This window comes from Nelumbo lutea, chromosome 1, assembly GCF_056320005.1.
Source record: "Nelumbo lutea isolate HS-2025 chromosome 1, American lotus-T2T, whole genome shotgun sequence".
Classification (NCBI taxonomy): domain Eukaryota; kingdom Viridiplantae; phylum Streptophyta; class Magnoliopsida; order Proteales; family Nelumbonaceae; genus Nelumbo; species Nelumbo lutea.
In genome coordinates this window covers 180,428,806-180,453,317 of record NC_142684.1, presented here as the reverse complement: position 1 = coordinate 180,453,317, position 24,512 = coordinate 180,428,806, and the positions used below count along the sequence as shown (strand labels likewise).

General features: G+C 38.4%; 1 protein-coding gene and 1 pseudogene across 1 annotated transcript; both read right to left on the bottom strand.

Annotated features, from left to right (window-relative positions):
* Nucleotides 1–11,237: 11,237 nt before the first annotated feature.
* Nucleotides 11,238–17,047, bottom strand: LOC148879578 (triacylglycerol lipase OBL1-like; annotated as a pseudogene).
* Nucleotides 17,048–17,865: 818 nt separating this feature from the next.
* Nucleotides 17,866–20,475, bottom strand: LOC148879577 (triacylglycerol lipase OBL1-like). Its single transcript, XM_088966632.1, has 4 exons — nt 20,089–20,475; nt 19,711–19,946; nt 19,269–19,302; nt 17,866–19,070 (listed from the first exon to the last, which is right to left on the bottom strand). Exons 1-4 carry the CDS (start codon nt 20,411–20,413, stop codon nt 18,202–18,204), a joined length of 1,464 nt encoding a protein of 487 aa, XP_088822758.1. The 5' UTR covers nt 20,414–20,475; the 3' UTR covers nt 17,866–18,201.
* Between the last annotated feature and the right edge of the window lie 4,037 nt (nt 20,476–24,512).

Genomic DNA, 24,512 nt, shown 5'->3' with positions numbered 1-24,512 from the left:
AGGTGTCAGATTGGGCTGTCTTTGACATACCAATTAGTGAGAACCTTAGCGGGGGTCAAAACCTGGGTATGTTGGGACAGTCTGAGAATTCATCTGAGTGGGTGATCAAAGTGACAGGATCAGACCCTTTGTTGGACAAAGGTAATGATCGGGGATGCACTCTCACTAATGGAAACCAAGACTGCGGGCAGCCGATTTCAATCGTTGAGATTTGTTTTGCAAAATATATTTTATATGAGATATAAAAGTATATATATTATGGTTTCTAAAATGTTTGCAAGAAGGTTTTAATTCCCGGGATCCATATAAGCAGAGAGTGCAACATTGTTCCTTGCAGTCGAGGGAGATGTCCTCTCTTGTCGGGTAGTGTATGATCATTATGGGCTGAGATGTTAAGTGTAAAACCATTGAGGATAATACTTGATGGGCTAATCTTGCATCTGCCCACAGTCCTGGGTGTTACAAGGTGGCTTGGCTCAGGGACCACTTAGGGTAAGTGTTGGGCCCATAGAGCCCATTTGATGGGTTTTAGGGATGCACTGTCCATAACAGTGTATTCGACCAGGCCTTGTAATAAAGGCTGGGCTGAACCTATGTGGCTGATGTGTAGATCAATGCTTGGGTCCCACGCCATATAAGGAAGCCCAACTGGGTAGTAGTTAGGAAGGTTAAGTGAGCACATAAGCTTAATGGGCCTAAAGCCCATTTCAAACTGGGCTATTTAATTAGTTAATTATGGGGCAAATTCTGAGGTGGATTACCTGATAGGATAGGGTCTTGACCATATCCACTCAGAGAGTCCAGATCTGAATGTGACTCAGATCTAGAAACCTCCTAATGAGATTAGGAGAAAGCTGATACAATCTTCAGATAAGATAAGGGTTTATCCTTATCACCTAAAGAGAAGGCTGATCCAAATATGATTTGGATAAGCAACTCCTGATTGGATTAGGAGCTAATCTTTTAGGTTAACAAAAGAAGGAGGGGGTGGCAGCCTTGAGAATGATTCATTCAGATCTTCTTTAGTGCTGAAATCAAAAGAAAGAAGAATTAAGCATCCCTGTAGAATTCTTTCTTGACGCCTCCCTGTTCTTGCCGCCCTGTTTGCTAGTTCGATCTCCAGTTGTGGGAGAAGTCAAGATTCGATCTTGACATCGGTTCTTTGAGAAAGAATTGATAGGAAGCTGCGCTCACGTGCCATCCTGCTGATATTTGCAAAGGACAAAGTTCTTGGAGAAGAACACTGTTGATTCTGATCCATCATGCACTATGCCATCTTCAGTGGGAGCAGTCTTTGGATCATTCCTTTGGCGTGAACACCTTCGTTAGGGGATACTATTTCTCTGTATCAGGTATAATCCTCTTATACTCCTTTTTGGTTCAGATTTGGTTCAGTTTATGGTTCAAGAATGATTTATGAAAATATGATTTTCTAAATAGGGAATGCGATTCCCAGTTGAAGGAGAGAAAAATTTTTTGAAATTCGCCCCCTTATTCCACAATCTTTGGGCGTCCATACGATGGATCTCTCATCCCTTCAGTGGTATCAGAGCCAGGGTTCAAATCTTGAACCAATTTGTTTCAAATCTGAACCTGCGCAAATGGGTAGAAGGCATTCTACCCGATTTGCGCAGATATGGGTTTTGGGAAATTTGTTCCCAAAATTAATGGGCGAATAATATGAAATTAATTTTATATAAATCTGATTATTATTTAAAACTATTCTTTATGATTTTCTTGATTTATGGGTTGTTCGTACAAGAGGAGATCGAAATCTTGATTTGTGTAGGGAACTTGTGATTTTGCAGATTTTGGATTATTTTGTTACATTTGGTCTGTAAAATAATTTTTTTTTTATTTATTTTTAGACTGAATGTATAGGTATTCGATCTGATGTAATCATTAATAGAAATAAGATTTTTATTTATTTTTATTTTTGATTGAAGATGGCGGTGCAGAAAAGGAGATTTCGTAGAGAAGGAGATTTCGTAGATGGGAGAACTACAATATGCGATTTGCAGTTTATGAAACTGCAAACTGTGATCTAACCTCTGTTTTGTAGGATGGATTGTGCGAACAACCCTGTTTGACTGATTCTTGATTTTCTTTTATCAGTATTTAATTTCAAATTATTTTTTTGAATTAAAGATTTAATTGAAGATCAAACCCTAGACCCATTCGAACCAAGATTGGTCCAAACCGTTTGGACCAAATCTAGGGTTTAATCAAGGCTGAAAGTCAGCCCTATTTTTCCCACTAATGGGCCTGAGGATTGATATTTAATTAAATGGTTAATTCGGCCCAACCTGTAAAGGCTCAGTTTTAAATAGTTAAAACTGATAAAAGCCCACTTAACTCTTAAAGCTATATGGGCCGAACCAATCAACCCTATTTTGACCCATATACCTAGATAATATTAATGGTTAATATTATGGATTCAAAATGGGCTTCAAATGGGCCTTACAGATGATTAATTGATTGGATCAATTTATCCCTACATGAGATGCATGGATGTGTGATGTGCTACGTACATGGGCCATAAGTGCTTGGCCCATGTTCAATCGACAGTGGCTCTTGCGCACACCATGGCTGAATCCACATCATTGCCATGGTGTCCCTTTTGGTCATTGGATGACCTCCCTTAGTGGTGGGCCCCACACCTCATCAAGAGATTACGTGCGGAACCCTAGCCGATTAAGGCTCACCGAAATCTGACTTTATGAAAGTTAGTGGGAGCCACTTTGGTTTGACCTAAATCAAACTAGGGCGTAATTAACTGTTCCCTCCAACTAATATGAGTGCATGTGATAGGGAGATTCATATGATGAACTCTCTAAAGGCCTTCCATCATTAGCATGAGGATGGGTCCTTCAGTAATGAGGAAACACACCAGAAAATGGGTTATCCATTTGCTGTTGGGCTTGTCTATGTGTTTCATAAGATGATAGGGGCGTCATAGACCGATGTGGGAGGGGCTTCACCAGAAAATGGGAACTCTCTCACGGTACCTTGGCGTTCATGAATATGATGGGTAAGCACTCACTGGACATAAATGTTTACCTGAAAACGACTCTGAACCTTGTCTGACAGAGGCCAAAGGGAAAACTCATATGATGAGTGGATATGATCATTCACAGAAAGGTGGTGGGGTTATGCAGCTGAAACAGTTGGCTCCATGCACCCTATGTGATTTCCCACATTTCCAGAGACAACCCGTAGTCTCTGTCACTGAGAAAGGAGGGAAATCTTAGAGATGAATAAATGGAAATGGAACGTAGATTAAAATCCATATCTATGTAATGAACATGAATCAAATTAGGTTGTGGATTGATGTTTGCTCTTTTATCAGAAAATGACAAACAGATCATTTGCAAAGCTTCTTGATGACAACAAGCTTAAGGGCCCAAACTATGCCGACTGGTACATAAACCTTATGCTGGTCCTAGCTTCTGAAAAGATAAACAAAGTGGCAAAGAATCCTGCCCCGGAGCATCCGGGTGATAGGGCTTCTGAGGCTCGAAGGAGAGACTATCAGGAATGGGAGGAGAAAAACTCCCTTGCCCGGTGTTACATCATTGCCTCCTTGGACAATCCAATACAGAGGCAGTTCTATCAGATCGGACTTGCCAATGATATATTGGATAGTCTCAGGACAATGTAAGAAGAGCAGAATCGTTCCACTCGACAAAAGGTCTTAAAACAGTTCATGACCGCACAAATGACCAAGGGCCAACAAGTTCACGACCATTGTCTTCGGATGATGGGATACATCAACGAACTGGAGGCTCTTGGATCCGGGCTGCACCTTGTGACCCAGATAGATGTTATCCTTAATTCTTTGCCTCTTTCCTTTAATCCGTTCATTATGAACTATAACATGAACAAGCTGAATGTTAGCTTGCAAGAGCTCAGCAATATGTTGCAAAGAGCTAAAGAACTGATTAGAAAGGATGAGCCTGTAGCTATGCTTGTTGAAGCTAGCAAGATAGGCAAGAGAAAGAGGAAGGCAAAGAAAGCTCAGAAGAAAGCCACTAAGGGTAAGAAGCAGAAGAAAGACAAAGCATCGGATTCCTGTCACTTTTGCAAGCAGACCGGCCACTGGAAAAGGAACTGTCCTGCCTACCTGGAATCCAAGAAAGGTAATTTTGAAACTTGTGTTATAGAAACCAATTTATTGGTAGTTTCTGCGTCTTGGTGTATTGACTCCGGGGCTTCAACTCATGCGTGTAATTCACTGCGTCTTGGAGAAGCCTCCTATATACTGGGTCTTCGACTCTATAGAGATAGATCGAAGTGGATAATAGTCAAAAAATACAGCATGGAGAACTCCAAGAAAGGAAACGCTTCTTTCAAGCACGGAGTCACTCTCTCCAAGAAGATGTCTCCCAAGACTTCTAAGGAGATTGATGGCATGAAAGACGTTCCCTATGCCTCTGTCGTAGGAAGTATCATGTATGCCATGCTGTGCACTCGTCCTAACATTGCTCAGGCAGTGAATGCAGTAAGCAGATTTCAGGCCAACCCAAGGCAAGAGCATTGGACTATTGTGAAAAACATACTTAAGTACCTTCGAAGGACAAAAGAGTTTTGTCTAATATTCGATTGTAGCTCACTACAGATCCAAGGGTATACAGATGCCGATTTCCAGTCGGATCCAGATGATAGAAATTCTACATTTGGATATGTTTTCACGATTGGATCGTGTGCTGTTTGTTGGAAAAGCAACAAACAGGGGTCCACTGTAGATTCCACGACCGAGGCTGAGTACATTGCCGCAAGTGAGGCTGCCAAAGAAGCCGTGTGGATGAAGAAGTTCATTCACGAGTTGGGAGTAGTTCCGTCCAGCACATCACCCATCCCATTGTTGTGTGACAACAATGGAGCCATTGCTCAGGCTAAGGATCCACGAGCCCACTCGAAGTCGAAGCACATCGAGGGGAAGTACTACGTACTACGGGAGATTGTTGGTAGAGGGGACGTCCTGATTCAGAAGGAAGCGTCAGCGGAAAATGTAGCAGACCCATTGACGAAGTCACTATCACAAAAAGTGTTTGAGAAACATGTGGAAAAAATGGGACTCTGACTTGTACCTGATTGGACCTAAGTGCAAGTGGGAGCTGTTAGACAGTTTTGTATGCCCTTAGCTTCAATCAAAATGATGTACTTTCTGAGTTTATTGTAAATGAATAAAAGTGCATATTTGATTCATGTTCCCTTGGTATGTTTCTGTGTAATACCCTTAAACTGGACACTTAATGAGACTCGTGTTAGTTTAGAATGTTCATAGCCAGTGGGTCGGTCTGGGGAGACCTATCCTGACAAGGCTGACACTATGGTGCCACCAAGTCGGTTGAGGTGGCCTGTCTCAGTTGCCAGGGTGAGACCCTAGGCATATACAGTGTAAGATTAATTGAATCTATGAACTAGACCAGATTTCCAGTATTGCCCTGGACATTGGAGATTGATGGGCAAAACTGGAAAGTTACACCCGACCCCTAGACTCCATTATGATACTGCATTAGGTGTCGGATTGGGCTGTCTTTGATATACCAAGCGGTGAGATCCTTAGCGGGGGTTAAAACCTGGGTATGTTGGGATAGTCTGAGAATTCATTTGAGTGGGTGATCATAGTGACAGGATCAATCCCTTTGTCGGACAAGGGTAATGATCGGGGATGCACTCTCACTGATGAAAACCAAGACTGTCGGCAACCGATTTCAATCATTGAGATTTGTTTTGCAAAATATATTTTATATGAGATATAAAAGTATATATATTATGGTTTCTAAAATGTTTGCAAGAAGGTTTTAATTCCCGGGATCCATATAAGCAGAGAGTGTAACACTGTTCCTTGCAGCCGAGGGAGAGGTCCTCTCTTGTCGGGTAGTGTATGATCATTATGGGCTGAGAGGTTAAGTGTAAGACCATTGAGGATAATACTTGATGGGCTAATCTTGCATCTGCCCACAATCCTAGGTGTTACAAGGTGGCTTGGCCCAGGGACCACTTAGGGTAAGTGTTGGGCCCATAGAGCCCATTTGATGGGTTTTAGGGGGTGCACTGTCCATAACAGTGTATTCGACCAGGCCTTGTAACAAAGGCTGGGCCGAACCCATGTGGCTGATGTGTAGATCAATGCTTGGGTCCCACGCCATACAAGGAAGCCCAATTGGGCAGCAGTTAGGAAGGTTAAGTGAGCACATAAGCTTAATGGGCCTAAAGCCCATTTCGAACTGGGTTATTTAATTAGTTAATTATGGGGCAAATTTTGAGATGGATTAGCTGATAGGATAGGGTCTTGACCCTATCCACTCAGAGAGTCCAGATCTGAATGTGATTCAGATCTAGAAACCTCCTAATGAGATTAGGAGAAGCTGATATAATATTCAAATAAGATAAGGGTTTATCCTTATCACCTAAAGAGAAGGCTGATCCAAATATGATTTGGATAAGCAACTCCTGATTGGATTAGGAGCTGATCTTTTAGGTTAACAAAAGAAGGAGGGGGTGGCAGCCTTGAGATCGATTCATTCAGATCTTCTTTAGTGCTGAAATCAAAAGAATGAAGAACTAAGCATCCCTATAGAATTCTTTCTTGCCGCCTCCCTGTTCTTGCTGCCCTGTTTGCCAGTTCGATCTCCAGTTGTGTGAGAAGTCAAGATTTGATCTCGACATCATTTTTTGAGAAAGAATTGATAGGAAGCTGTGCTCACATGCCATCCTGATAATATTTGCGAAGGACAAAGTTCTTGGAGAAGAACACTGCTGATTCTGCTCCATCATGCACTATGCCATTTTCAGTGGGAGTAGTCTTTGGATCATTCCTTTGGCGTGAACCCTTCGTTAGGGGATACTATTTCTTTGTATCAGGTATAATCCTCTCCTACTCCTTTTTGGTTTAGATCTGGTTCAGTTTATGGTTCAAGAATGATTTTTGAAAATATGATTTTCTAAATAGGGAATGCGATTCCCAGTTGAAGGAGAGAAAACATTTTTGAAATTCGCCCCCCTTATTTCGCAATCTTTGGGCGTCCATACGATGGATCTCTCATCCCTTCAATGGATTGTTTGAGTGGTTAGTCATGCCTTTTGGACTAACTAATACACCGATCACTTTCATGAGACTGATGAATTAGGTACTACATCTTTTCATTGGTAAATCTATTGTGGTATATTTTGATTTATAGTAAATCTGTTGATGAGCATATAGGACATATTCGATGGGTGTTGAGTGTGTTAGAAAATAAACTATATGCTAATTTAAAAAAATGTACTTTTATGAGCAATAGTTTATTGTTCTTGGGTTTCGTTGTAATTATGGATGGGATAAAAGTGGATGAGGAGAAAGTGCGAGCTATTAGGGAGTGGCCAACCCCAATGAATATAACCGACGTAAGGCATTTTCAGTGGGGAGAGGAATAGGAGCAAAGTTTTGCTTTAATAAAAGAGAAGTTATGTACCGCTCCTGTCTTAGCTCTGCCAAGCTTTGACAAGTTATTTGAGGTTGAGTGTGATGCTAGTGGAGTGGGCATTGGGGCTGTGTTATCACAAGAAAAGAGGCCAATTGTTTTTTTTAGTGAGAAACTTTGTGAAGCTAGAAAGAAGTGGTCTATTTATGATAAAGAGTTTTATGCTATTGTGAGGGTGTTGAAGACATGAGAACACTATTTGATTGCTAAAGAGTTTGTTGTTTGCACCGATCATCAAGCCCTTAAGTATTTAAGTAAGCAAAAACAGTTGAGGAGTGATCTGCATGCTAGGTGGTCTGTTTTTGTTGATAAATTCCCATACAAAATTGTATATAAGGCTGGACAACAGAATACGGTGGCAGATGCTTTGAGCAGGCATGTGGCCCTGATTAAGACCCTTAGCATTGAGATCATGGGTTTTGAGTGTTTGAGAGATCTGTATGCCCAAGATGAAGATTTCAAGCAGGTTTGGGAGAAGTGCATGTTGAAGCAACCAACGGGTGACTTTTACATACATGATGAGTTTCTTATGAAGGGAGACCAATTGTGTATTCCTTGCACATCCCTTCGTGAGAAAGTCATTAGGGATTTGCATGGGGGCGGCTTAGCAGGACACCTTGGGAGGGACAAGACAATTGAGGCTGTCAAGGGTCATTAGTACTGGTCTAAGCTGAGGAGAGATGTGGCTACTATCTTAAGTATGTGTTATATATGTTAGATAGCCAAGGGGCAGGCCTAGAATATTGGTCTTTACATGCCTTTGCCAGCTCCTACTGCTATTTGGGAAGACTTGTCTATGGATTTCGTGCTAGGCTTACCAAAGAATCCATGAAACTTGGACTCTGTGTTTGTGGTTGTTGACTGGTTTTCTAAGATGGCGCATTTCCTCCCATGTAAGAAGACCGTGGATGCAACAACAACAACCAAACTATTCTTCAGGGAGATTGTCTATTTACACGGGGTGCCTAAGACCATTACATCAGACAGAGATACGAGGTTCCTAAGTCACTTCTGGATGACCTTGTGGAGGCTATTTGACTCGTCATTGAATTTCAGCAGTACAATTCACCAGCAGTATTTGCAGAGAGAGGCCAAAGCAGTGGGACTTTGTTGTAGCTCAAGCAAAGTTTGCCTACAACAGTGCAGTTCATAGCTCTACAGGTAGATCTCCATTTTCTATTGTTTATATGAAAGTACCTAACCATGCTTTGGATTTGATGAATCTACCCAAGGTACTAGGTCTTAGTACTACAGCGGAGTAGTTGGCAGGTCAGTACAAGAGGAAGTACAACGGAAACTTCACATGACCAATGAGAAGTATAAACTTGCAACTGACAAGCATCGAATGTACCAGGTGTTTGAAGTCGGTGATGAAGTCATGGTGTTCTTAAGGAAGGAGCGATTACCCGTTGGGAAGCATAGTAAGCTAAAGCCTCAGAAGTATGGTTCGTACAAGATTATCAAGAAGATCAATGACAGTGCTTGCGTAGTGGACTTGCCAAATCACATGGGTATTTCCAAAACGTTTAATGTTGCTGATTTTCATCATTATTTGCCTGAGGTGACACTTGCATACCCTGATCATGACTCGAGGTCGAGTTATTTCCAAGAGGGGGTGAATGATGGAGTACCAATACGTAACCACCCGAACCAACTTGCGCCAGCTCTGCCTTAGAGAGGAGTCCCCATGCTAGAGGATTCCTTACGCTACCTGGCATCGGATGATGGGCATCAAATGGCGAACATCGAAGGCATGCTCGAGTTACCTAGTTGCTTTACAAGTTGGAGTTACCTAGTTGTTTTACTTTACAAGTTTGTGAATGTTTTGATACTTTATAAATACCTCTGTTTTAAGCTTTAATAACACAAGAATTTCTTTCATCAATTCTCTCTACTGTTGAGGCTATACGCCTAGTATTTTATGTGAGTCTTATTGAGTCTAGAATCAAACTCGATCGAACGGGTGTTCATAGAGTTATCTCTGTCAAACGCCTCACGCTGCGTCAGGATCTCTCCGGTAATAATTTCACTAAACCAATTCCACAAGAGCTACAGAACCTAAAGCTTGCCCTTCTCAATGTTTCCTTCAATTATTTTCATTGGATTACTTAAGCACTTCTAAAGTTGTCAATATATTGGTAAAACTATGTTATTTTGCCACGGGCTATTTATTAATGCAATTCTGTTTTGATTCTAATTTATCTATCAAAGGAGCAAACCAAGATATTGCAGAATAGGCAAACAGAACTGGTTTACAAGTAACACAAAGGCAACTGTTTTACCAGATACTAAAAACTTTGAGCATAAACCGATTGGAGGGATGGTTGTGGGGATGTAATTAATGAATTGCATTCCTTTCCACGTGATTTAGCTTTGATGAGGCATGAGGATACCGTAAATAATTAGATTTCTCTTATTTAATTGTACTCTTTTTAGTGAATCTGTTTTGGCTAATGCAAATACTGATGTCTTTTTCTTCTTGGTTATACTCTTGTTAGTACTATTTTTGAATTTTTTTCTTGAAGATCCTACTGATGAATTCTGTAATCTATTGGATATGCGAGAATTTTTACAAATGGCAACAAGGCATGTCCGTCTCCAGTCCTGATGCTGAAATTAATCTCCATCCCCGATTCTTGACAGGGATGGATTTCCCGCAAGGACCCGAATACTCAATTTTTTTTAAATAACATTATTTTTTGAGAAATAAAATTATTTAAAATAAATAAAAATTATAAAGTATAAACTATATTTTAAATATATTTTAATATATATATATATATATAAATGATGTAAATAATTTCATATATATAATAATATATTTAATATATATAATAGGGGTTGGGGCAGGGTGGGGACCTCTCTCCCCATCCCTGACCCTAACCTCAATCGTGGATTCTTATTAATCATCGTCCCTGCCCCACCAAAGCAATCCCCATCCCTGACCCCATCGGGTACATTGAAGCCTTTTTTATGAAAAGATCCTGATCCTAGTATGTCATTGCAATAGTGAAGCCACTCTACCCTCTTTGGCCAAAATGATCTAGGATCCAACCAGAGAGAGATCTGTTGCAATAGAATGGATGTGGCATTTTCTTTTGAGGGTTCATCCCATTGTGTTGAGAGTGAAGGAAGTAATGCATCCATCGAGTAAATCGATATACATTTTCCTTGGGTTGTTACTGTTTTTTTAATTATTGTGCTTTTTTTCTTTTATTTATAATTTATAATTTTATTTGGTCTTTAATTTTACACTTCATTGCCCATGATTAGTACAGGTAATAGTTTTTTAATCATTTTGTATTATTTATTCTTTTTCTTCATTTTTTACTCTCAAGTACTTGATATTACTCGCCCGTATTGAGCATGGACACCCCTCGCTAGTTTTATTTATACTAGTACAAATGCATAGGAGTGTAAATGTAAAGAATGCAAATTCTGGTTTAATTTTGTTTTGAAATTTACTTCATTCTATTTCAGGTTTTATTTTATTTCATTTGTAATGCAATCAAATAATATAAGGCTCATTTTGGAAGTAGTACAAATGCAAATATGTACAACATAAATACATACAAAATATAAAATTTTATATTCTACATATTTGCATTTGTACTCCTTCCAAACTCAGCCTAAGATAAAATTTGAAATAAAAATAAATCAGAATTTACAAATTCACAGATATTTGGGCCAAACTTCTCTTATTAATTATCATAAACATAACCACAACTCCATGAATTCTCATCCATGTTGTCAATCATGCAACAGTGATTAGGTGTGGTCTGCGCATAGCCTTGCGCAATTAATATAGTCTCTTGGAGAATGGGAACTTACACCAGGGATGAGGAGCCCCACAAACCTTTCAAGTAAAGAGAGTAAATTCTCTTTGAAACTTTCACCTTGTTGAAAACCCACAAACAATGCCCTAAACAGGTCCATTCAAGCATTCCAGTGCATGGGAATGAAGTACAAGGGATTGAAGTAATTTTCATCTGGTTCTTTTTCCAAAACCTGTAATAAAGCAATTATGATTTATGAAAAGAGCTCAGCAGAGCAAATTACAATTCACTTCTCTAAAGATTGTCAAAGCTCTATCTATCTCTGTTGTTTTTTCCTTTTGCTATTGAATTTATCAGTGGGATGTTTCTTGGTTATTGATTAGTTTTTTCAAGTGGACAAGTAATAAGGGAGGAACTCCTTAATTTCTGGATGATTTTCTGTATATAACTATATTGTTCTCTCAAAGACAAACGATCATCATAACCAATTATTCAGTTCAACCAATTCAACAATCATCAAATGTCCTCCCAAAGGGCCGCTCCACAGTACATCTCGACCTTGTATTGAGAATATCTCTCAATGATAAATGCGGGAGATGATAAGGCATCATCGGGAGATGTTCTCAATACAAGATTGGGATGTGCTGTGGGGCATTGTGGGGCACTGATATGAACTCGATAGTTGAACTTGCTAATTTTATGCTGGCCATAATTTCATTGCTTTGGTGGGTTTTGAGTTTAACAACTATGCCTACTTTATTGTGCCAAATGCATGGTTGGAACTTGGAAGGAAAGTTTTCTATATTTCTCAAATGCACAAGCATCTGGACAAAACAAAAATTTCCAAATGAAGTTTCAAATCTACATCTACATTGTATCACAGTATGGCTATTAGGATTGTTAATTAGGCTCCGTTTGGAAGGAGTACAAATACATACGAAATATAAGGTTTTGCACTCCATATATTTGTATTTGTACTCCTTCCAAACTGAGCCTCGATTTTTAATGTCTACTTCTAGTAAATTAAACCATAGCCAGGGAATTCCTATTGAGTTCATCAAGAATGGAACTCACACAACTTGGCTAATTATGTGCATGTGTTCGTGTAGTTTGCAGAAAACAGAATATGTTGTAGCTAATGCTAATTACGTTCGGATAAACTTTTGGATTTCTATTTTTAAGGCTCAGTTTGGAAGTAGTATAAATACAAATATATACTGTGCAAATACATACAAAATACAAAGTTTTGCACTCTATAAATTTGTATTTGTACTCCTTCCAAAAGCCTTAGACTCAGTTTGGAAGGAGTACAAATACAAATGTGTAGAGTGCAAAACCTTATATTTTGTATTGTTTTATATGTATCTATACTGCACATTTGCATTTATCATTTTTCCAAACTGAGCATAAAGCTTAGTTTGGGAAGAGTACAAATATAAATATGTACAATGTAAATACATACAAAATAATACAAAATATAAGATTTTGTACTGTACATATGATATAAAATGTAAGCTTTTGTAGTCTACATATTAGGCTCAGTTTGGAAGGAGTTAAATATAAATATGTAGAGTGCAAAATCATGTATTTTATATTATTTTATATGTATTTGTACAGTACATATTTGCATTTATACTCCTTTCAAACTGAGCCTAAAGTACAAAAGCACAAAGCCCCGATTTTAGTACCTATTTGGGAAGGGTTAAACATTGGTTGAAGTGCTTTGAATAAGCCCCTAAGAGAAGTTTTAACTGAAAGTTGTTATTTTGCTGAAGGACAACAAATGTGGGCTTTCTGGGCTTTTAACCAAACATTGCATATAGACTGTCTTGGTGGTGCCCACCTTGCAAAGGCAAAAAGCCCCCATGGGAAAGCCCTTCCACACGAGCAACTAGTCGAACCCTAAAAGTGTTTATGGCTTTGGGTTGTTATGGTTTTAGGGTCAGATGGAGACAAAACATGAACGGGCCAGGTTTTAATGATTTTGGGACTACGCCCCAAAGCTCAAGTTCTTAGTGGCCCTATTAATACCATTTGGGCCCAGATAAAGGGTGCTATGGGGCCATGACCAAGAGAGGTGGGTGAAATAGCATTTGGGCCTGGTTAAAAGGTGTTTTGTGGGCCAAGAGAGGTGGGTGATTCGTTTTTGGAAATGGCTGGGTGTGAGAGTTTGAGCCCATTGAGGATGAGGAGACTGTGGTGGATCCTGACACCTTGCATTTGGAGGACTTAGTTAGGGTTCGGTCCGATCCAACAGACCCGAACCAATTGGGTCAGTTCTGGTTCCAGGATCTGGGATATTCTACCCAATCCCAAATTGATTCAGACCCGACCCAAGTGTGGCCTGTTTGGGAAGGCTTCTGCATTGATTAAACTGAGTTGAGTGAGCTGCTTATCTAATATAGTTTCACTAGAAAATCAATTTTTTGGCTCAAGTTAGTCTATTTTCTGCTTTTCGGGAGCCAAACATGCTTCACAAGTTCTTGGTTTTTCATCTCATGTAACACCAGAAGCCACTGTGCAAAATCCCTCCCAAATAGGTACTGTAATATTTTGGCTTTTGAAATTTATAAAACAAAAGGGAAATTGTCTTAAACTCATCACAACTTTTCAAAATGTCTAAAACTCATCATGTCACTAATTTGACGTTAAACAGACTAGCGGGCGGTAATATCTTACCATTTTAATCTTCATAGAAAATATAAAATATATACAAAATAAATTAATGGGTGTTAATATATTACCATTTTAATATTTAGATATGAAAAAAGGAAAAAGTTTAAAAAAATATTTTCAAATATAAAATACGTAAAAACATAGAAATTACAAAAAATATACAAAATTATAGAAATTGTAAACAAACTAAAAATTATTTTCAAATTATAGAAACTATAGAAGTTGAAAAACAAATTGTAGAAAAAACACAAAAAATTATAGAAAAACACAGAAATTGTAAACAAATAACAAAAATACAGGAAAATTTATAGATTGTAGAAAATAAAAAAATGTAAAAAAATAGAAATTATAAAAAATTTGAAAATTGTAACAAAACATTGAAAATGCTAAAAAAAACAAGAAAAGTTGAAAACTGAAAATACCATTTTTCCTCTAACTCACCATTCAAGAGTAATTTGGTCATAAAAATTGTTATTTATGCTGACATGGACCCCTTTGTTAAGAAGCATTAACGGTGCACTAGTGAAAGGTGAGTTTTGGAAAATAAAAACTTACTGACATGGTGAATTTTAGACATTTTAAAAAGTTGTGATGAGTTTAAGAAACACATTGAAAACTCATGATGACTTTTAGACAATTTCCCAAAAATAATTCTTGCAAAACACTGGAGTGGAAACCCTTGTCAGCTTACCTGTTTCTAATACCAATTGGTGTAGTAGATGCATTTTCCAAAGTGGGCAAATGGTGTAACGGGAGAACCAAAAGGCAACCGAGGAACAATATCATATCTATAAACCACTCTCACGTACTTCCCTTTCAACCTTCTAGCCATGGAGCTTCTGAATGTCTCATCTCCAACTCTGGGTTGCCCAAATGTATAAACACGTAACAATTTGTTCAATATGGCTTCTTCCTTTTCATGCACAAGTTTAGCAACAAACAGGGTTGCCAGTGCACCACCCAAGCTGTGTCCTGTTACTAGTATCTTCACAGCTTGGTTTCTTTTCAGCAATCTCTTCAGCTTTTCTCTTATGGTGTAGTATGCCAAGCTTTTGTTCCCAGCTTCTGCATGCTTCCTTGACCCAACTCCACTGGTTCCAGCTTGATGAAGGCCCAGGGCTTTCATGAATCCTTGGTGAACTTTTCCAATTCCAGGGATGGAGGCCCAAGAGATGTCGAGGTCGGTCAGCCAATCCGCGGCATTGAAGATTTCTGTGCCACGGAATGCTACAACTATTAATCGAATGCTACTTTTCCTGTCACAGAATATGAAAGCTTGGGTATCGTAGTTCATTGAGCATTCTGTGACAATCCATAAAATTAATTATTTCATATGAATTTTGATGTATACAATTGTTTATATATAAAATAATAAAATAAAGTCGAAAAGTTATAATAAAATAGGCTTAAACGCATATTTAGGTTAAACGGTTTTTTAGAATTCACATGCCTAAAGTAATTTTTTTTTTTAATTTTTTGCTTTCTGCTTTGGGGTTTTAAGATATACAAAGAGAGTGATCATCAAGGGCCTAACCATTATAGAATTCAAAGAACCCCACCAAATGCATCTGCATATAAAGTAAAGCCATAATTAGAACCATGGAATGCAATTTGCAGTTATTTTAATCCACTTTTCCAAGTTCCAACACTCAAACATCAACTGAATAATCACAAAAGATGCTGTAAAGGCTGCAGAAGCTCCTCCATTTTCCGATAACAGATTTGTTTTTTAATCTTTGGACCAAATTTTTATAGCCCGTTGAACTTGACAAAATTCCGTTTCTTTTTTAATGTTTAGAATACTTATTTTTCTCTCTTCTTGTTTATGTGCCAGGCATTGCACATACCTTCCACTTTATTGTTTAGAAGTTTTCATAGTGATGTAATGTTTTTCCTTTGTTTTTCATATTTGTGCAAATTAAGCTGAAGTAATCTCTTTTTCCTTCATTTATTTTTTACATTAATTTGATTATCTATTTAGGTTTCCAAAAACTTGATTCTAGAAATCTAAGTTTCAACATATGAAAATAACCAGGCTCAAAAAGGTATAAAAATAACAAGAAAAATATAAAAAAAACGACATACTTCTTTTAATTCTTAGTTAAATTTCTTACATAAAACAACAATAATAAGATTACTTTTGCTGACCACCTTGTGCACATATGCTTTGTTCTCATAAGCTACTTTTGCTGCCATGATGCAAAGATCTTGAGTATTGATTCTATTGATAGTCCTCTCGTCCAATTCCGCCCATGGAAAACTAAGAAGCCCTGAAACTGATCTATGGAGTTCAGTTCGTCCATCTACAAGGCTAACAAGTGATATGAAATCTTCAGAGCCTCGGTTGGGAATTATTAGTGTAGGGCTGTGAATGGATCGGATCAAATTGGATATGCCTAGATTCAAATTTGATTGTTAATATTTTGATTCAAATTCAATTATTTTCAAAATGAATTGAAAGGAACTTGTATGAATATTGAGCTATGAATATTTAATGAAAATACAACATTCAAACCAATTTTACTAATAAATGCAATATATAAAACTTAAGGGAAAATCTATGATGCCAGAAAGACATGATATACCTGAAAGGCTTTGAATCAGAACCCTCCGTGAATAAAAACCCACCTAATTGGCCACCTTTATGATCCCGGCCGGTTAATTGGTTGTAAGTTTTTCCGGTATCATAGTTGAACCCAAATTTTAAATATGTACATGCATAAATATAAATTGAATTGAATAATATCATATTAATTTTAGGGTATGGATATATATCCATATTCGATCCAATTTGCAGCCCTACACAAGTGAGAAATTATCAAGCACTTGATGCAGAAATACAGGTAAGTTACTAATTAAGTAAAATGCAAATGCAAGTCCACCGGATGAACTGCTCAAGAAAGATATACATGATTGAGTAAATATACCTGATATAGTCCTCAAAACCATATGTACAATGCCACCATTAAGATAAACCAAATTCAAAGTGAACTCCAGTTTGTCACCCATTCTTTTCAATCGTCCACTCAAAAGTAGCAAAATCTTCTGGATCTTGCAGACTAGAACAATAAACCAGCCAGCATTCGGATTCTCAAGAAGATTGATGGTCTCATTGCATGCAGCCATGGAATAAGAATAGAAGAAGAAGATCCAACTAATTAAGGGGTTGGTGAGTTCTTGTAATTCTGATACAGAGCATCTTATATGGCTTGAATCCCCGAAAGGGACACGATACCATCTTTGTCAGTTGCTTTGGCCGCCATGAGAATGAAAGACGACTGGATCCATCATCAATCAATCGAAGAGAATAAAATCCAGAAAAATAAGACGATGACATTGATTTGAATATCTCAGCGCAGGCTTTAACTGATGAACTTTTATTGACACCTAAAGTTGATCAATATATTTGGTTTTGAAGAGATGTGAATGAGTTGGTACGACGACTTTGTACTGAATTATTGAGCTTTTCTAAATAGTTCTGATATCGGAATTGGGTTGAGTTCTTATTTCTTTTTCCGGCAATGAGTTGTTCAGTTCTAATACTTTATTTTTAAATTCCTTCAATTTCTTTTGCTACACGAAGAGAATCAGCGAAATACCAACTCCAGTTAAATCTGTTTGTTTGTGAATTGTGATGCAAAAGTATATATAATCAAGAATAACATATTCTCGTCAAACTTTGCAAAGCGGGAATATATATATATATATATTATTACATGAACCTATGACTTGTAAAAATATAATATTTAAACCAATTTTATTGAAAGAAAAACATAAATTTAAGTATATATAAGCATATATTTTAAATCCAATTGAATTCGGTGGTCTTTGATAAAACTGAAATCTGAAAAGTAAAAACAAAAAGTTCTTTTTAACTGTCTAAAATTTAAAAGCAAAAATCTACTTTTTTACAAATGCGTGCAAGTAAGATTGAGATAGGGTACGGTGTTAGGCTAAATCAGGCTCTCCCCGACTCGTATATTGAATTTACTAAAATAACAATACTGTTTATAGTTACATTATTATTGTAAGACATATGAACTTATGTATTATATATTAAATTTAATAATGTTTTGAATATATATTCACATGTTTCAATTAAATAATTAGAAATTTTGATATATATTCATGTTATTTTGTTTTTTTTATTGTTTAAATATAACAACAAATTGGAATCAGGTTCGGACTTAAACCCGCTATACTACCCAGTTTGTAAAACCCTTTACAATTTAAACCCTTCTATGCAGAGGAAAAAAAATATGAAAACCCTTTAGAATCAATCAATCATCTTTTCCCTCTTCTTCTGCTTGGTCAATTGTTGTGCTCAGCCTTGCGCTATTGATGTAGTCCCTAGGAAAGTGGCTACTCACACCAGGAACCAGAATCCCCATAAGCCTTACAAACAAAGATAGGGAATTCTCCTCAAAGCTTTTCCCTTTCCTACCCACATAGAAGGCTCTAAACAGGTCCAAGCAAGCATTGAAATGCATGGGAATGAGGAAGAAAGGATTGATGTAGTTCTCATTTGGTTCTTCTCTCAACACCTGTGCCTTGTACCAGCTACTGTAGTAGATGCAATTTCCAAAGTGGGCAAACTGTGTAATGGGGTCACCAAAAGGCAACCTGGGAACAATGTCATATCTGTACACAACTCTGAAGTACTTCTGCTTCAACTTTACTTCCATCAATCTCCCGAAACTCTCATCCCCAACTCTGGGCTGCCCAAATGTGTAGACACCCAGCAAGCTGTTCAGCAAGGCAGCTTCCTGGTGATACACAAGTCCAGAAACAAACAGGATTGCAAGGGCACCACCTAAGCTATGTCCTGTCACTAAGATCTTGGCATCTGGGTTTTCTTCCAGCAATGCTCTCAGCTTCTGTCTTATGGTGTAGTATGCCAGATTGTTCTCCCCAGAATACTCCCTTGGCCGAATTCCATTCGTTTCATCTTCATGTAGGCCAAGTGCTTTCATGAATCCTAAATGAACTCTTCCAATTCCACCGAAAGAGATCCAAGAAAGGTCCAGGTCTGTCAACCAGTCATCGGCATTGAACATCTCTGTGCCACGGAATGAGACAATGATCAACCGAACCTTCTTTGGCTTGTCACAGCATATGAAAGCTTGGGTATCATTCTTTTTCGTATAATCTGCAGCACAGAAGTTGGAAAGAGAAGAATGTATATCAGCTTATTAGTGCAATTAATGTCAAGAGGGGAAAAGATCTCAGCTGACATAGCTGACCAATTAATCCAAGTCTATTAATTAACCTGGTCAGGCTTGGTAAACTTGGGCCAAGTCAACCCAACTGGGATCTTAAAATTCAGAGATAAGGTGAACGGGCTTACCATTATAGAACTGGAAGAATCCCCCAAGGTGCATCTGCATAAAATAAAACCACAATTATTATTAGACCAGAATATGGAATGAACTTAGTTTGTTATTTTTTCTACCCTTCATCAATAGTGAGGCTGAGATTGGTCTATCTCAATGAACCGTTCAACTTAAAAGTATAAGCTAGGCTTTTATTCTCTAACACACTCCATCACGCGAAAGCTTATTGGACTTGAAGTATAGACAAGCATAGACTTACCCGTACTTGTGCTAAAATTTTATTAATTATAATCGGGGTAATAAGGATTGAACACCAGACGACTTGATCGACAAGATCTGATGCCATCTCAAAGCACCAAGAATTAGCTACTTTGAGTTGAGAGAGAGAGAGAGAGAGAGAGAGAGAGAGAGGTTATAATATATTGCTTGAAAGAGAGTATTGGGAATGGGAATTACCTTCCAGTGTTTATTAACCACGACTGTGGCATATGCTTTGTTCTCGTAGGCTACTTTTGCTGCCATCATGCAGAGGTCTTGAACATTTTTATCCTTAATGGTGTTCCCGTCTATCTCCGCCGGTAGAGAGCTAAGAAGGCCGGAAGACGCTTCGTAGAGATCCTTCCGTCCATCTACATGGGCGAGAAATGACTGGAAATCTTTTGAGTTTTCTTTTATGGGTTTCGCAAGTGATCCTTCACAAAGAAAAACAATTGCACGAATCAATTAATTATGATGCACAGAGAGAGAGAGAGCTGTTGAATTGTTTAATGTCGGAGTGATTAATTGGAATTGATGAGAAATTATCAACTATTCAATGGATAAACAAGTGAATACCTGATATAGTCTTCAGAAACAACTCCACAATGCCTCCATTTCGAGAAACCAAATTCAAGATAGCTTCCACCAGATGACCCAGTGTTTTTAATGGTCCATGGAACCATATCAACATCTTCTGCAGCATCCAGACTAGAACAGTAAACCAACCAGCCTTATTCATGAAATTCTCATCAGAATCGTTAGGCTCATGACAGTGCTGTACAAACTGATAACTTTCTACGCTTCTCCACGACACTAAGAGCTTAAATATATCCCATACTGTCAGCTTGTGAACATGGTAGATTGTATGATAATTTGAACTCTTAGTGCTAGAGGATTCCATGGGAGAAAGAAATATTAAAGCCTGAAACAAGAATTCCTTTACTTTTGGGGAGGAGGGATGGTTGTTCTGAACTTCTAATGCAAGGTTGTGGCGATCTAGCTAGACAGCATCTTATAAAAGCCTGAATTCCTAATTAGCAATAAGAGAGACTGGGTCCCTTCCATCACTCAATACTTTTTATTAATTAATTTCATGCCAAAAATGACTGCGTCTTCCTCAGACCAAAATATGGAATATATGGAGAGGTTGAGAGAATAAATTCAACGCGCTCTACCATTCAAAATTGGACAACTAAGACCATCAATTAATGCTTTCAGAGGCGAAAATAGTCCGGCCTTGTGAAAAGCAAAAACAAAAACAAAAGAAAAAATTGGTGTTTTGTGTAGACCCATAATTAATAGTCAAAAAGTAATTTGCATAAAGAACAATTAATAATGGAGTATGTCCAAAATAATAACACCCAAAAGTAAATTAAAGCATCCGATGAAGTCTGTAATCTGTAGTTGATTGAGAAAGTTCAATGTTTGGAAATTGAAATCACCGGGAGGTTTCTGTTTAACTTTGAAACGACGAGGGTGCTTCAGTTTTGACTAGCTACCGCGCGGCTGCTGAAAAATTCAATGAGAGGCTAATGGGTATGTAACCAACCAGTTGACTGTTTCGTGGAAGTTAATTAGTTAGCTTTCTTTCCTGTGTTCTTCCGTCTTTGTTTTCTGCTATAAAAGTGTTTGAGAAAAACTAAGCACAGTTTTCTGTTAATTACCCACTGTCAATAAAATCTTGGAATAATTTTTATAATAATCAATCCAACCTCAACTTTATTCAATAAAAGACATAGCAATAAACAATTGAGTAGTTCAGCCACTTCATTTTCTATAAAACAAGACCACTAAAATACTAAGGTTACAACTTGTGCTGGGTTAGCTCAAATCCAACCTGTAGATGTAGGTATGCATTTTAAAAAAAATTATGTAGGTTGGATCTGGTTCAGGACATGGTAAACCCAATCCCTACATGATGAGAATGTCCAGAACTAATTTCAAACCAAAGCCCATAGTGATGGAGGGCCAGCCCATCATCTAGGCGACAGCTCATAGGATAAGAGGTACATGCAGGATAAGGATAATTCCAAGATTCAAGATAATTCCAAGATTTAAGATAATTCAAGATTCAAGATAATTCAAGGTAATTCCAAGAAGACCGGATAACTCATGCATGGATAGAACCAGGGAGATTGGACGGTGGAGATCAAGGCAACCTTAAAGAAGACTTCGATCCTAGCTAGAAGAGTAGATGTTTAGATCACTTACACCTTTTTCTTTCCTAGTTATTCTACAATTTTCCAGATGTATTATAAATACTGTTATTTCCAAGCTAATAGACACATTCGAGTTTTCGCCAACTTTCCTCTCTTTTCTAGAGATTCACGTATAGTTCTAACCGGCTTCACTATGAAGCCTTGTGTTCGCCCGGTGCTTGCATAGCCAGCCCGGTTTGTTGCTTCCACACTGCGTCAGGTGGTATCAGAGTTGGAGTTCGCCCAGTCAGATGGCCAACCAAGACGGTAGCAGTCGCAACCCACCCCGTCACGGAGATCAGGGGTTACAAGCTGTTTGGAGAGCAATCGAAGAGCAGCGCACAACAACACGTAACATCGAGCAACAGTTGGTAGAGATTGTTGGACAACTGCAGACCTTGTTATGGGAGGATGTTCCACGGAACTAGGAGAATCCATATCCAATCGAAGGAGACGACCACGGTAGACCACTTGTCAATCTTGTACCCCGACACCCTGTTCTTGATGATGATAGTGACAATGAGCTAGAATTCGACATTGCTCCAATTATTCCCGACGACGGCAGAAACGACAGGAATTGGCGCAACCCCGGTAATTTTAATCCCCGTCGGAATAATGACGAATTTAAACTCAAGGTACATATTCCTACTTTTAGTGGGGATCTAGATATAGAGGGCCTTCTAGATTGGATCACAGAGGTCGACCGTTTCTTCGAGTACATGGAGATCCCGGAAGAACGAAGGGTGAAATTAGTAGCTTTCTGACTGAAGGGAGGCGCATCTGTTTGGTGGGAACGGATGAGAGAGACCCAGATCAGAGAAGGAAGGGGTCCTATTCGAACCTGGAGGCGCATGAAGCAGTTAATAAGAGGTAGATTTTTACCCCCTGATTATGAGCAATATATGTTTGAATCATATCAACGGTGTGCACAAGGATCAAGAAGCGTCAATGAATATACATCTGAAATTTTGAGATTGGCTGAACAGAATCAGCTATCTGAAAGCGGTAACCAGTAGGCAGGCCGTTATCTGAGCGGTTTGAGACCGACTATCAGAGACAAAATTGGCGTCCAGATGCTTTTTAGTGTACAAGAAGCAAGGAACCTAGCTTTGAAGGCTGAATTAATGTTCCAAGAGAGAATCCCAGGTGATAATTATCGACGGTACAATGGGAGTGACAACAGACCGGCAACAGTCGACAAGAACAAATAAGCCCCAGGAGTACAACCCTCCCACCCGCCGAATACAGCTAATGCCGGTAAGACCACCACGGGAGGAAACACTCGAGGTAACCCTTCAAACCCTCCTAAGCCCAGTAATCTCTATGCAAAACCTACTCCTTTTAAGTGCTTTAAGTGCAATGAAGTTGTGCATAGGTCTAGTGACTGTCCCAGAAGGAAGGTAGTTAAAATGGTAGAGAGGGAGGAGGAAGAAGATGTTGAAGATGAAGTATATTGTGGAATTGATGGGGAGGAATCCATATGAACATGAACAATACACCTGTGTTGTAAGAAAATTAATGTTGTCCCAAAGAAGCAAAGATATCACTCAACGACACCGACTGTTTCACACTAGATGTACTGTATAGGGTAAATTATTTGATTTAATTATTGATAGTGGCAGTCAGGAAAATATTATTTGTAGGGATGTCCTACAGAAATTTCAACTACTTCCTAAAAGACATCCGAACCCATACATAATTGGGTGGATCAAGGAAGTTGGCGGCGTACGGGTGAAGGAATGCTGTAAGGTCCACTTCTCCATAGGTAAGTACTCTGATGAGGTATAATGTGATATTGTAGATATGGATGCTTGCCATATTTTATTAGGTAGGCCTTGGCAGTTTGATACAGATGCAAAACACCTAGGTAGGAAGAATACCTACTAGCTCGAAAAAGAGGGTGTACGCTACACCTTATTACCTATGGCAGAAAGGAATTCCCCAAAGGCTCCAAAGGTAGAGGAGAAAAATTTCCTGACCATTACATATCATCATGCTGAATTTGTAAAAGAATGTAAGGATAGAGGTACACTTGTTGGTGGTAAAGGGAGAAAGCATGAATGAGTCACTGGAGGAAAACAAAATTCAAGTGGAAGTGAAGGGACTACTTGCTGAGTTTCATGATGTATTTCCAGATGAATTACCTAATGAACTCCCATCCATGCGAGATATCCAATATCATATTGATTTTGTTATTGGTGCTAGTCTACCTAATCTACCACATTACAGGATGAGTCCTAAGGAAAATGAAATCTTACGGGAAAAAGTAGAAGAATTATTGAAAAAGGGGCATATTCAGGTCAACATGAGTCCTTACGCAATACCAGCATTGTTAACACCCAAGAAAGATGGGAGTTGGAAGATGTGTGTCGACAACAGGGCTATTAACAAAATCACTATTGGATACAAATTTCCTATTCCCAGGCTGGACGACATACTAGATCAACTTGATGGAGCTGTAGTATTTTCAAAAATTGATCTCAAGAGTGGGTACCATCAGATCAGGATCCGTCCTGGAGACGAATGGAAGATAACCTTCAAAACTAGAGATGGACTGTTCGAATGGTTAGTCATGCCCTTTGGATTAACCAACACACCCAGCACATTCATGAGGCTAATGAATCAGGTACTGCGTCCTTTTATTAGTAATTTTGTTGTGGTATATTTTGATGACATTTTGATTTACAACAAATCTATCACTAAGCACATTGGACATATCAGGGATGTATTAAAAGCATTAAGGGAAAACAAACTATATGCTAATTTAAAGAATTGCACTTTCATGAGCGATAATTTGTTGTT